This window comes from Nipponia nippon, unplaced genomic scaffold, assembly GCF_047370975.1.
Source record: "Nipponia nippon isolate SJK-2023a ecotype South Korea unplaced genomic scaffold, ASM4737097v1 scaffold_33, whole genome shotgun sequence".
In the NCBI taxonomy this organism is placed as follows: domain Eukaryota; kingdom Metazoa; phylum Chordata; class Aves; order Pelecaniformes; family Threskiornithidae; genus Nipponia; species Nipponia nippon.
The window spans coordinates 3,717,833-3,731,893 of NW_028262351.1; the positions used below are offsets into that span (position 1 = coordinate 3,717,833).

The following is a 14,061-nucleotide window of genomic DNA, read 5'->3' on the forward strand; positions in this document are numbered from 1 at the left end:
GACAACGGACATGGAGAAGGCTGAAGTACTCAACAACTCTTTTGCTTCCATTTTCACTGGCAATCTCTCTTCCCACATCTCTCAAGCCCCTGAACCTCAAGGCAGGGACTGGGGAAATGAAGTCCCTCCCATTGTAGGAGAAGATCAAGTTCGAGACCATCTGAGGAACCTGAACACACACAAGTCCATAGGACTCAATGAGATGCATCCCAGGGTCCTGAGGGAATTGGCTGATGTAGTTGCCAAGCCACTCCATCATATTGGAAAAATCGTGGCAGTCAGGTGAAGTCCCCACTGACTGGAGAAAAGGAAAAATTACATCACATCCATTTTTAAAAAGGGTAGAAAGGAGGACCCTGGGAATGACCAACTAGTCATTCTTACCTCGGTGCCCAGTAAGATCATGGAACAGATCCTCCTGGAAGACATGTCAAGACATATGGAAGTCAGGGAGGTGATGAGAGACAGCCAACATGGCTTCCCTAAGGGCAAATCGTGCCTGACTATTTAGTGGCCTTCTACGATGGACTGACTGCATCAGCGGACAAGGGAAGAGCTACGGATGTCATCTATCTGGACTTCTGTAAGGCCTTTGACACGGTCCCCCACAATATCCTTCTCTCTAAATTGGAAGGATATGGATTTGATGGGTGGACTGTTAGATGGATAAGGAACTGGCTGGCTGGCTGTGTCCAAAGAGTTACAGTCAACGGCTTAATGTCCAAGTGGAAACCACTAACGAGTGGTGTTCCTCAAGGGTCTGTACTGGGACAAATACTATTCAATACCTTCATCAATAACATAGATAGTGGGATTGAGTGCACCCTCAGCAAGGTTGCAGATGACTCCAAGCTGAGTGGTGCAGTTGATTCGCCTGAGGGAAGGGATGTCATCCAGAGGGACCTTGAGAGGCTTGAGGAGTAGGCCCTTGCAAACCTCATGAAGTTCAACAAGGCCTCCCCCTGGGAGGTAGTCATGGTGCCAAGCCTGACAACATTTAAGAAGCATTTGGACAACGCCCTCAGACATATGGTGTGAATTTTGGGGTTGTCCTATGCAGGGACAGGAGTTGGACTCAATGATCCTTGTGGGTCCCTTCCAACTCAGGACATTCTATGATAAATACAGAATATCTCATTATCTGTTCTATGATAAGTTCAAGGTCCTGAACCTGGGTCGGGGCAATCCCAAACATGGATACAGGCTGGAAGATGAATGGATTGAGAGCAGCCCTGCGGAGAAGGATTTGGGGGTACTGGTGGATGAAAAATTGGACATGAACCAGCAATGTGCACTTGCAGCCCAGAAAGCCAATTGTATCCTGGGCTACATAAAAAGAAGCATGGCCAGCAGGTCGAGGGAGGTGATTGTCCTCCTCCACTCTGCTCTCATGAGACCCCACCCGGAGTACCACATCCAACTCTGGGTCCCCCAGCACAAAAAAGAAATGGTTCTGTTGGAGTGGGTCCAGAGGAGGGCCACGAAAATGATCAGAGGGATGGAATAGCTCTCCTCTGAAGAAAGGCTGAGAGTTAGGGGTTGTTCAGCCTGGAGAAGGCTCCCGGGATACCTTATTTTGGCCTTTCAATACTTAAAGGGGGCTTATAGGAAAGATGGAGAGAGACTTTTTATCAGGGCCTGTGGTGACAGGACAAGTGATAACAGTTTTAAACTGAAAGAGGGTCGATTCAGACTGGACATAAGGAAGACATTCTTTACAATGAGGGTGGTGAGACACTGGAACAGGTTGTCCAAAGAAGTTGTGGATGCTCCATCATTGGAAATGTTCAAGGTCAGATTGGCCAGGGCTTTGAGCAACCTGATCTAGTGACAGATGTCCCTGCCCATGTCAGGGAAGTTGGAACTAGATGATCTTTAAAGGTCCGTTCCAACCCAAACCATTCTATGGTTCTATGAAAATAATCTAAGATGAGGTAAACTCATTTAGTTGTGATCAGAAGGAATTAGTTCATAGAATTCAAAGAGGCTAAGATTTTAACAAACAATCTTATTTCCAGTTTTTGGTCTGAGGACAGTTTTTCTCAGAACAGTTAGTTCTGTAGAGTAGAGAAGTGTTATATTTGAAAGTTCTCTTAGATTTAGGCCTAGTGAGATCTTCAAAGTATTTAGTACTAGCTTCACTCTGTTCTTCCTGAGGACAATGAGATCTGAAGAAATTCATATTTTATACTTACATATCATGGTATGGTATTGTCATGGTTTAACCCCAGTCGGCAACTAAGCACCACACAGCTGCTCGCTCACTCCCCCCCACCCACCCCAGTGGGATGGGGGAGAGAATCGAAAAAAAAGTAACCAGGACAGGTATGAATGAAAAAATATTTACTTAAACTTTTAGAAGTTTTGTCATGGAAATTTTGAATTCCTGGTACACCTCTATTCTATGATACATGCCAACGCATCCATTTTAAGTGCAAGTTGCATTCAGGTATGTGGTGGGTTGACCTTGGCTGGATGCCAGGTGCCACCAAGCTGCTCTATCACTCCCCTCCTCAGCAGGACAGGGAGGGGGGAGAAAATGAGATGGAAAAAACCTCGTGGGTCAAGATAAAGGCAGTTTAATAAAAGCAAAAGCAAAGGCTGTGTGCAGAAGCAAAAGGAAAACAAAGATTTTATTCTCTACTTCCCATCAGCAGGCAATGTCCAGCCACTTCCCGGGAAGCAGGGGTTCAGTAGCAGTTGCTCTGGAAGACAAATGTCGTAAATAACGAATGCCCCCCACTTCCTCCTTCTTTCTCTTAGATTTATTGCTGAGCAGACATCATATGGTATGGAATATCCCTTTGGTCAGTCTGGGTCAGCTGTCCTGGCTATGTCCCCTCCCAAGATCTTGCCCACCCCCAGCCTATTGGTGAAGGGGGAGTGTTAGAGAGATAGCCTTGTTGCTGTGGGAACACTGCCCAGCAGTAGCCAAAACACTGATGTGTTATCAACACCCTTCCAGCTACCAATACAAAGCACAGCACTATGAGGGCTGCTATGGGGAAAATTAACTCCATCTCAGCCAGACCCAATACAACCTCCACCCCTTATTCCATACCATTTGCGTCATGCTCAGGTCCCACATAATTTAGTACATGTATATATATCTCTTCTAACCATCCCATTGTATTTGATTCTCATTACTGAAAACCCTTCTTACCAACACTTACAACTTAAACTACATACTTAAACCATCTTTATACCCAACATACAGATTTATACATTCCCATTAACTAAAGTCCCCTGTCCTTTAACAGATAGATATTACTATTCCGTTCCATGGGCTTCCTCCACTCCTCCAGATGTTCACAAACAGGCTATGACTTGGGCCCCATCTGTCAAGATGAGTGTTCAGGACAAGAGAAGCAGTATGTTCAATTGTTGGGCGCCAACACCAGCTTGGTTTGCACTTGTCTGGTTCCTTGCGAAACTCACTCTTCGTTGGTTCAGGTCGTTCCTGCTACATTACTTCCTACAACATACAACTCACATCACAGATTATTTTTCCCCCAAGGTTAAACCTGCTTGAGGCACACACCGGGTCTCCCCATCCTTCTGCATTACCCACCAAGTACACCCAGGTCCTTGAGAGAAGACAGTCCCACGAATGGGTTTGCCTTTTCCCAAGGAAGGAGCAATCCACACTGCCTTCCTCAGCCACTTCCCTATGTGTACTACGGGGACCTTATCTTCTCCCACAGTATGTAGGGGCTTGGTTTGGGCAGGACCAGGAAGATCAGCAGATCCCCTGGTATTAACAAGCCAAGTGGCTTCTGCTAAATTTGTATCCCAGTGCTTCCATGCCCCATTGCCCAATGCTCTCAACATAGTCTTTAACAGTCCATTATATCTCTCAGTCTTTCCAGAGGCTTGTGGGTGATAGGGGATGTGATACGCCCAGTCAATGCCATGTTTCTTGGCCCAGGAGTTTATGAGGTTATTTTGGAAATGAGTCCCATTGTCTGATTCAATTCTTTCTGGGGTACCACGTAGCCACGAAATTTGCCTTTCAAGGCCTAAGATGGTGTTTCAGGCAGCGGCATGGTTTACAGGGTATGTTTCTAGCCAACCGGTAGTCGCTTCCACCATGGTGAGCACGTAGCGCTTGCCTTGGCGTGTTCGTGGCAGTGGTCCAATATAGTCAATTTGCCAGGCCTTGCCATATCAAAAACCCAGCCACCACCCTCTGTTCCGGGGAGATTTTACTCGTGTGGCTCGCTTGATTGCAGCACCTGTTTCACATTCATGAGTGACCTGCGTGATGGCCTCCAGCGTGGGTGGCTGGGTTTCCCCAGTTGAGCTCGTTGTGTGATCAGTGCTACCCACTTACTCCATGTAGCGCTGGTTGCATGATGTGTAGAGGGAATGTTTTCTTTGAACATCCAGTGTAGCATGGGCAATCGCGGTGCCAAGAGGAGATATGCTTCTGTACCAACAACTTCTGAAGCTGCTCGAACCCCCTCATATGCTGCTAGTATCTCTTTTTCAGTCAGGATGTAGTGGGCTTCTGATCCTTGATAGCCCCCGGCTCCAAAACCCTAATGGTCGACCTTGGGTTTCTCCTGATGTTTTCTGCCAGAGGCTCCAGGTGAGACCATGCTCCCCAGCTGCACTGTAGAGTACATTTTGCACACCTGGCCCTGTCCGGACAGGCCCAAGAGCTACTGCACGATCTATCCACATGACGATGTCCATCCTGCCATTTTATTCCCAAGAACTGAATCTCCCATGCAGGTCCCTTGACCTTGCTTTTCTTTATGGCGAAACCAGCTTTCAGAAGAATCTGAATTACTCTTTTTCCCTTCTCAAACACTTCTTCTGCCTTGTTGCCCCACACGATGAGGTCATTGATATATTGTAGATGTTCGGGGGCATCACCCTGTTCCAATGCAGTTTGGATTAGTCCATGACAAATGATGGGGCTGTGCTTCCACCCCTGGGGCAGTTGACTCCAGGTGTATTGGACACCCCTCCATGTGAAAGCAAACTGTGGCCTGCACTCTGCTGCCAAAGGAATTGAGAAAAACTAATTGGCAATGTCAATTGTGGCATACCACTTGGCTGCCTTTGACTCCAGTTCATACTGGAGCTCTAGCATGTCTGGTACAGCAGCACTCAGTGGTGGTGTCACTTCATTCAGGCCACGATAGTCTACTGTTGTTTTTATAGGATTTTCTTTGCCTTTTAATTATTTTTTTCAGTTTTAACATAGGTGAATATAGAGTTCTAGGTTCTAATCCAGTGGAATTCATTGTGTTTCTTCAAGTTAGTGACAATTTGCAGCGTGGAAGATCTGACTCAGGTTGCTTAATTTTGCAGTGCAATTATGAGAAACATTTAAATGCATATTTAATGAAACCCCAGTTATCTTCATCTTTTTTATTACCTGGCTGATGAAAAGTTTGCCATGTCTGCATCTATATAAAAGAATCTTTTTTTTTTTTTTTCCAAGGCACTCAGGTAGATAAAAACATTGAGATTGTACTTAACTCACCTGGGAGACACTGCTAAATATTTAAGTCATCAAGTGTCAACTGAGATTTGGAGGAAACAGGTTGTTTATAATTCACAGTTCACTTTTTTTAATTTGGTGGATTTTTTAAAAATTAAATTCTACCACTGACTATACCTTTTGCACATATAAGTATGTTTTTAAATGTGTTACTGTTTCGCAGCAAATTTGTTAAGATTTGTTCTAATTGAGCTAACCTCTAAACCTTATTTCTAAAGTGCATATGTAATGTAAAGGAATTGTCATGTAGTTTGCTTCTGTCGTTTTTTAAAGTCATTGATCATTGAAGCCTCCCAAATAAATACAGATGGCACCTTTACATCTCTTCTGATTCCAAGACAGTGTGGAGTGTAAACCAGTTCATTTACAGGTTCACTCAGTCCTTGCAGTCACTTTAATCTAGCTCACATGTGTTAGTCTCCTAGAAGCTATTCTACTGGGTACATGATCCTCTATGTTAGCCCCTTTGCACTTGCAGAACATCCTCCCAAATTGCTAATTTGAACAAGCATCCAATAGTAAGAAAGATAAGGAGGGAAAAATCCTCCAGTGTCTCTTTAAAACCATTTTGAATTGTCCACTGAGGGGTGGTTGTTTGTACAAGGAATGAAGATACCTAATTCCTGCTGCTAAATCACATGACTAAAGTTAAACAGCACAGATATCTCTCAGACTGATCTTTGCAGGCCCATAGTGTGTATATCTACATTGATTTTGAAATGTTTTTGTTTATTTTTAAACCTCTTTGAACTGTTTAAACTATTGTCTTCCCCTAATCCTTATGTAGTTTCCTGGTTTTCCAGGGCATTGCCATTTTTTCCAGCACTGGAAACAAAATGAGTCATATTTTGAAAAGTAAAATTTTGATTTTGTGTGAGCAAACCTCTGCTTAATGCAGCGGGAGGATCTGTTTCAGAACTTTATACTCTTACATTTTCTGCAGCATTGACATGAGGATGAAAAGCACTTTTTATAAGCTTTCGATTCTGTACAAAAATATGTTGCTTTTTTTTTGGTATTTTTATAAACTGAATAGAACAGTAAAGCCATTGGGAAGAGAGGGGACTTCGTAGCTAGAATTAAAGGTGATAAAATGAGTTCCATCCTGCTTGATAGAATAGAATAGAATAGAATAGAATAGAATAGAATAGAATAGAATAGAATAGAATAGAATAGAATAGAATAGAATAGAATGGGTTGGGTTGGGTTGGGTTGGGTTGGGTTGGGTTGGGTTGGAAGGGACCTTAAAGATCATCTGGTTCCAAAGCCCCTGCCATGGGCAGAGACACCTTCCACTAGACCAGGTTGCTCAAAGCCCCATCCAACCTGGCCTTGAACATTTCCAGGGATGGGGCATCCACAACTTCTCTGAGCAACCTGTTCCAGTGCCTCACCACCCTCATACTGAAGAACTTCTTCCTTCTATCTAATCTAAATCTACCCTCTTTCAGTTTAAAGCCATTACCCCTTGTCCTATCACTACATGCCCTTGTAAAAAGTCCCTCTCCATCTTTCTTGTAGGCCCCCTTAAGGTACTGGAAGGCTGCAATAAGGTCTCCCTGGAGCCTTCTCTTCTCTAGGCTGAACCACCCCAACTGTCTCAGCCTGTCCTCATAGGAGAGGTGCTCCAGCCCTCTGATCATCTTTGTGGCCCTCCTCTGGACTCGCTCCAACAGGTCCATATCCTTCTTATGTTGGAGGCCCCAGAGCTGTATGCAGTAATCCAGGTGGGGCCTCATGAGAGCGGAGTAGAGGGGGAGAATCACCTCCCTCGACCTGCTGGCCACGCTTCTTTTGATGCAACCCAGGATACAGTTGGCTTTCTGGGCTGCAAGCGCACATTGCCAGGTCATGTTGAATTTCTCATCAACCAACACTAACACTAGTCCTTCTCCTCAGGGCTGCTCTCTATCCATTCTCCGCCCAGCCTGTATTTGTGCTTGGGATTGCCCCGACCCAGGTGCAGGACCTTGCACTTGGCCTTGTTGAACTTCATGAGGTTCGCATGGGCCTACCTCTCAAGTCTGTCAAGGTCCCTCTGGATGGCATCCCTTCCCTCTGGCATGTCAACCGCACCACATAGCTTGGTGTCATCAGCAAACTTGCTGAGGGTGCACTCAGTCCCACTGTCCATGTCTCCGACAAAGATGTTAAACAGTGCCAGTCCCAATACCGACCCCTGAGGAACGCCACTCGTCACTGGTCTCCACTTGGACATCAAGCCATTGACTGCAACTCTTTGAGTGCGACCATCCAGCCAATTCCTTATCCAGCCAATTCCTTATCCACTGAGTGGTCCATCCATCAAATCCATGTCTCTCCAATTTAGAGACAAAAGGAAAGGAAATATAAAAGTTGAAAGAGTAGACATTCTGTGAATTATGCACTATTATATAATAATATCATGTAATGTGATACTATGTTAAAATATGGTTGACTTGAGAGATCCCTTTTATGAGATGTACAACTGTACATAAACTTAAAGTACTGTTTGCTGAATATAGTAAATCAAGTACACTAGTGTGCTGCACTCCATAGAATGCAATTAGTTGACCTTTAAGGAAACTGTTTAGATTCTGATTTTCTCCCACTCTTACTGCTTCACAAGAACCACGTTTACAATCTTCACCACACACACAATCCTTTTTTCTCTCTTTATATCATAGAATCTCACCATCAGACAGAGGGCATGAAGAAGCCTCCCTCTTTTATAGCACATAATTTCAAAGGCTCTTTTTACTAATGTAATCTTTTCACAGCTGTAATTTAACTTTTATTCTCCAGTTTGTAAACCATCTGTATTTTAAATTTCTTTCTAGTATCTTTTTGGAACATGTGTTTATGTAGAAGATTATTATTACAACTTTCATCTGATTCTGACATGTGAAAGGTTCAGTAAATTTTTTTCTGCAGATCATTTGAAAAATATTACTAATTATTAGTAACATCATTATGTTGCTAGTTATTACCAATATTATTGCATGGGTTGCTAATAATGATGATAATTGACATTTTAGTTTATAACACAGTACAGCTGACAGAGCCCAAATATGCCATGCATTCATGAAGCAATGATGTTGACCATAGAGTTTTAGTGACCTTAGCTATAGCAGAGAAGATGGTTTCTGGTTAAATACATTTGGTTTTATTTCCAAGAGATCCCAAAGAGTGGGTTTCTGCAATATCTTATTTGTCATAATAGATTTCTCTTGGGAAGTTCTATGAGACTCCTTTCTTTTATATCTCTCATTTCTCCTATGACTGCTAGGCAGTTTCATGAATGGAAGTGAGCTTCTGTTTCATAATATAAAGTTTTATGGCATTTTTGCTTTCCTATTGCCCAGCAATTTAGGCACAGGAGAGAAGATGCTGGTGTATTAGTAGAAGGTTTGAGAGGAAACCTCATGGAAAGCTTTTTTTCCCCCTCAAGCTCTTAAAGGAAACAGTCTTTTTTGTCCCTGTATTCACAGTCAAAGTGTACATTTAGTCTTCATTTTCTTCTGGAATTATAGGTATGTTTGTTTGCCAAAATAATCCACTTCATCATATGTTTAGTCAGATGTTTGTGCCTTTTTCCTGTAGATCTCGAACTTGCCACTAATCTCCCTGCTTTTTAGATTTCTAGATTGCTGTCGCACTTTGAGATGGAGCAAGTAGAGATGTTAGTTATTTGCTGATGCTACCATTTGTTTATCATTTATTTCTGGACCTAGTTTAAGGGATTGAACTTTTTTCTAGGCTACAAAGTAGTATAGTAGTAGCAAAGAGCCACTAGAATCTCACAGAGTGCAGGATGGTATGAGAATTGAGTGGATATTTGGTTTTGAGAGAGGAAGAGTTGTAATGAGCATGGAGCTATGTATGGAGGGATGGAAGAAGTACAATACTGAGTTAATATAGTTCACCACCACCAAAAGTTCTAGATATTTATGACATAAACTTGAACTCTGTGCCCTCACAGGTTAAATCTTGTATTGTATTTTACTGTACTATTATAAAAAAGTGAAGGGAAAGTATTTGCTAATTATTATGCTGTTATTTAACCTTGAGTCTTCCAAGAACATTTTTCTTTTGTATTCCCCCTTATCCAGTCAAAAAATTAGATGTGTGATTATACGATCTAAATGATTTCTTATTCTTCATAGTTGATGCATTAAGTTGTTTATATCTGCCTTCACAACAGCTGTAGAAAAATTTTATATTTTAAAATAATGTATCTTAGTAGATAGATACACTAAGAATATTTAAATTTATTTAGTTATAGATAAACATTGCAGAATAATGTACTGGATGCTCTGTGGAAGCATGCAAGCTGGATTCCTGAGGTTTGAGCATGACACAAGCCATATGCTCAATGACTCAACACAGTATTTACAAGCTAACTTGAATTATTCAGCACTACTTTTTTTTTCCATAGCCTTTCATGTCCCCTCGATATCCTGGAGGTCCAAGGCCACCTTTAAGAATACCCAATCAGGTAAGAATTTATCACTGATACATGTTTGTGTCCCAGGGGCATGGTGCAGTATTGAGAACAGGGAATGTTCTCTCGTTGGCTACCAATTTCTCTGACATACAAAACTCACTTAGTTTCTCTCTACCCCATTTTGTCTGACCATTAAATGGTTATTTTGATATGGTGTGTGATAAGACACACCACTCTCAGCTCCCTTTCCTATGCTTAATTATTGTCTACACCTCAAAATTTATTGTGCATTAAGCCTGTCTACAGAGGGAGAATATAGTTGTCTTGTGCAGTGCTTCATTAACCTTAGCCAATCAGTGCTATCTCCTCTGAGAATGCAGCAGAATGTCTCCATGGTTGTTATAGTCTGTAAACTTTCCTAACCATATTAAGCAGTTAGCACTGAGAATTTTTGTACTTAATGTATCACTCCCTCCTATTCCTTATTAGACTTGTAAAGTATTTTTACTTTGCAGTTATGGAGATTATTGGTGAGGTAAAGATATCATAAAGTACACTGTGCCTCTTACAGAATGAATAATGAGCTGCTGTTTGTCAGTGGAGACCTTTATTGGCCCATCTGTGAAAAGATGGTTCTGGAAGCAGATAACTCTTGCATTTTTACAAATTTTTACATTTTTGTTCTCCTTAGTGTAGATAGATGAGAAGACAGTAGTTAGCAGATGAAAAGTTAGAGATAAGCAGATGAAAATTATCAGTTGAGCTCTGAAAATGAAACTGAGTCAATTAAAAGATTGGGAAAGGTTGATAGGATAGCTGGAATAGGTTTTTTTTGTGCAGCTTAGACTTCCAGGACTGCTTTTCTTGTGGTCATAGCTTGATGAGGAGACTCTTCTGCTCCAACCTCAGTTCTGGGTATTGTTTATGTCTGTATGGCACAATGTCAACAAAATGATCTTGAGCACTGGCACAACATTGCCAGAAAGTTGAAGTTTAAATTTTAGTGAGCTGGACACTTCAGGTTGCAAGACTTCTTCAAATGTTCCTCTTGATGATGTTTGAGAGCAGGTTAAGTTATCTATAGCATAGCTACTTTCTCACAAGGGAAACAGGTGACTTAACATTACTGAAGTGATCATCAAGGGACAATATGAGAGTGCAATATTAGGACTTTAGTTAAATATTTGTTATAGATATACTGTAACTCAGTATCAGATATCTTCCTGCTTTTTGCATGTTTCAATAATGTTAGACAAAGATGCACAAGCATTTGGCTTTCACTTTTTTAATTTCTTTTTCTGCATTTCTGAATTGTATAAATACTGGCAGGTAAAAACTGGATGTGGTAAATGCTATAAAAGTGCTACCAACCTGCAGTTTTAGTTTCAGAACTATTTTTCAGCTATTTTTGTCTGTACATTACATTATTTTCAGATTAGAGCTGTAACATAATCTTAGTGAATTAGAGATCTTGTAATTCATTTACATTGTGCTGCATTAATGAATTACTGCTTTTGGCAATGCTGCCATACTGTAAGTTACAGTATATATGGGCAGTGTGTGGAAGGAATAAACTATTGTAATGCAGCTTTAAGGTTGAAATTTTGATTACATGAAAGTCAGTAAAAATCAGAGTTAAAGTTCCCACTGTAACTCTAATTTTATCCCTTAATGCATTGCAGTAGGGATTATATTTCTTATGCAAGCAAGTATAACAAAGGGCATGTGTACACAGCACAGTGCAGTGCTGTGTAAGGATATCTGAGCTAGTTTTAAGCTTTTTAGCAAGGAAAGTTAGCATATACTATCACACTAATGCACCTAAAGTGCCTCTAGTACTCGCTCATCTAGTCCTACAAGAGCATCTGCTCTTGGCAATGCATTGTGCTGTGCAGTTTTCTTGAAAAGTAATACACTACACTGGAAAGGAACTGCAGTCTCTTACGTAACTATCCACACTAATTACTGCATGAGTTAAGTCTTCAGTCAAATGGGCTTACAGCAGTTCCTCCCTCCTTGTCCTTATTTATCACCTGTCATCTCTGACAGAAATAAACAGTTCCTGCTTCACTAGTATTTAGCACTTCTCTGTGTATTTCATGTGTTGTTCTTGCATATCGTCCTGACTTGGAACCACTGAAGTAAATATAAAACTCTGATTTAAATTATGTAGTCTCAGATTAATATATATTCCATAAATACTACAATAGAATACCTTTTGAGTAGATGTTAAAATGAGGTAACAATGTGGATCTTAATTTTGAATTTCCTGCTTCTTGTGGAAATAAACCTTGGAGTATTTGCAGATGGTTCCCCTTTGTATATATCCCAAACTACCACAGTATTTCCAAGTCAAGAGTAACTGAACCGTTCCCTCAGTAAGCAATAACTCTATTGCCTGAGTAGATTACTTTCATAATACCAGATTTATTCACTCCAGATACATTTTGACTGAAAATATGTTGTTGCTATGAAATGTTAAATAGCACTTTATGGATCAGCTACAAAGATCCATTTATAACAACATTTTTCTAGTTGACTAAACTATAGGCAAGAGACTGTAGAAATTAGCCTTAAACCTAAAGGTTACTATAAACTCAAAGGGCAGATAAAAAAATGGGGATTTAAAAATAATATGTTTGATTTGGACCAGAGGTGAGGTAACAACACAGTACATCTTCATGCTTGAAGGCAAAATTTAGGAGCAAGTTTTGTGACTCTTGTACTACTCTCCTGTAGATGGATAATAAGCTTATTTTAGCATTGATGTCCTTCAAGAGTAAGTGTCCTGGTTTCAGCTGGGATAGAGTTGATTTTTCTTCCTAGTAGCTGGTATAGTGCTGTGTTTTGGATTTAGTATGAGAAGAATGTTGATAACACACTGATGCTTTAGTTGTTGCTAAGTAGTGCTTACACCAGTCAAGGACTTTTTAGCTTCCCATGCTCTGCCCGGTGCACAAGAAGCTGGGAGGCAGCACAGCCAGGACAGCTGACCCAGACTGGCCAAAGGGCTATTCCATACCGTATGATGTCATGCCCAGTATATAAACTGGGGGGAGTTGGCCAGGGGGCAGCGATCACTGCTCGGGGACATGCTGGGCATTGTTTGGCAGGTGGTGAGCAACTGTATAGTGTATCACTTGTTTTGTATATTATTATTATTATTTTTATTATTATTATTATTACTACTACTACTACTACTACTACTACTACTACTACTACTACTACTACTACTATTCTATTTCATTTTATTTCAATTATTAAACTGTCTTTATCTCAACTCACGAGTTTTCTCACTTTTACCCTTCCAATTCTCTCCCCCATCCCACTGGGGTGGGGGGAGTGAGCGAGCAGCTGTGTGGTGCTTAGTTGCTGGCTGGGGTTAAACCACGACATTAAGGCAGAGTGGAAGCTAAAATATCAATCGCATCACAGCCCTAATTTACCCTTTGAATGCTGTGAAGTTGGCTCATTTATGACTCATTCTCAGAGAAGATCACAATCTTCACATTCTGGCCTCTTAAAGGAAGATGTTAAAACAATGGTTAAAAAGGAAAACTGTAAAAATTTAAGCTTAGGATAAATTACCAAGTAACCAAGAAATAGGTAATGTTCTGAGGTTAAAAAGTAGGTAAGGTAAACTGAAGAAAGAATTGGGGAAAAAAGAAAGAAAATTAGGCAAGAGTATATTTTGGAGATTATTTACACATAATTCCATGGAAGCCCAAGATTTTGTTTGTGCAAATCCATAATCAGGGTCTTAGGCATTTAGGAGAGTTAACTCTTCCAGATTGCTCTTGATTTGGAACATCTGAGAATTAAGAACAAAATACCTGTATTATATGTTTAACACAAATTATAGTGTATTACCTCCTTTTAATACTATTTCTATGTCTGCAGGCACTTGGAGGTGTCCCAGGAAGTCAGCCATTATTGCCTAGTGGGATGGACCCAACACGGCAGCAAGGTGAAGTATAAAATAATTATTTGGAATGTTCAAAAGTACTATGATTTCAAACTTGTGTCTTTCTCTTTATGTTTCAAAGCTTACTGCAACTTTGTAAACTCTTTGTTAAACTAAGGGATTATTTGTTAAAGTTGTTTTAGAAGGTGCTTGTAT

General features: G+C 40.9%; 1 protein-coding gene across 7 annotated transcripts in view; it reads left to right on the forward strand.

The window, feature by feature from the left end:
- The window catches only part of LOC148054193 (single-stranded DNA-binding protein 2-like), a 250,001-nt gene that overhangs the window by 189,906 nt on the left and 46,034 nt on the right, over positions 1-14,061 (forward strand). For 5 of the 7 annotated variants that reach the window (XM_087770641.1, XM_087770636.1, XM_087770637.1 and 2 more), the window contains 2 exons: positions 9,933-9,992; positions 13,842-13,908. In XM_087770641.1, coding sequence (XP_087626767.1) covers positions 9,933-9,992; positions 13,842-13,908 — 127 coding nt within the window. The remainder of the gene's footprint in view (positions 1-9,932; positions 9,993-13,841; positions 13,909-14,061) is intronic. The other 2 variants (XM_087770638.1, XM_087770639.1) reach the window with 1 other exon arrangement.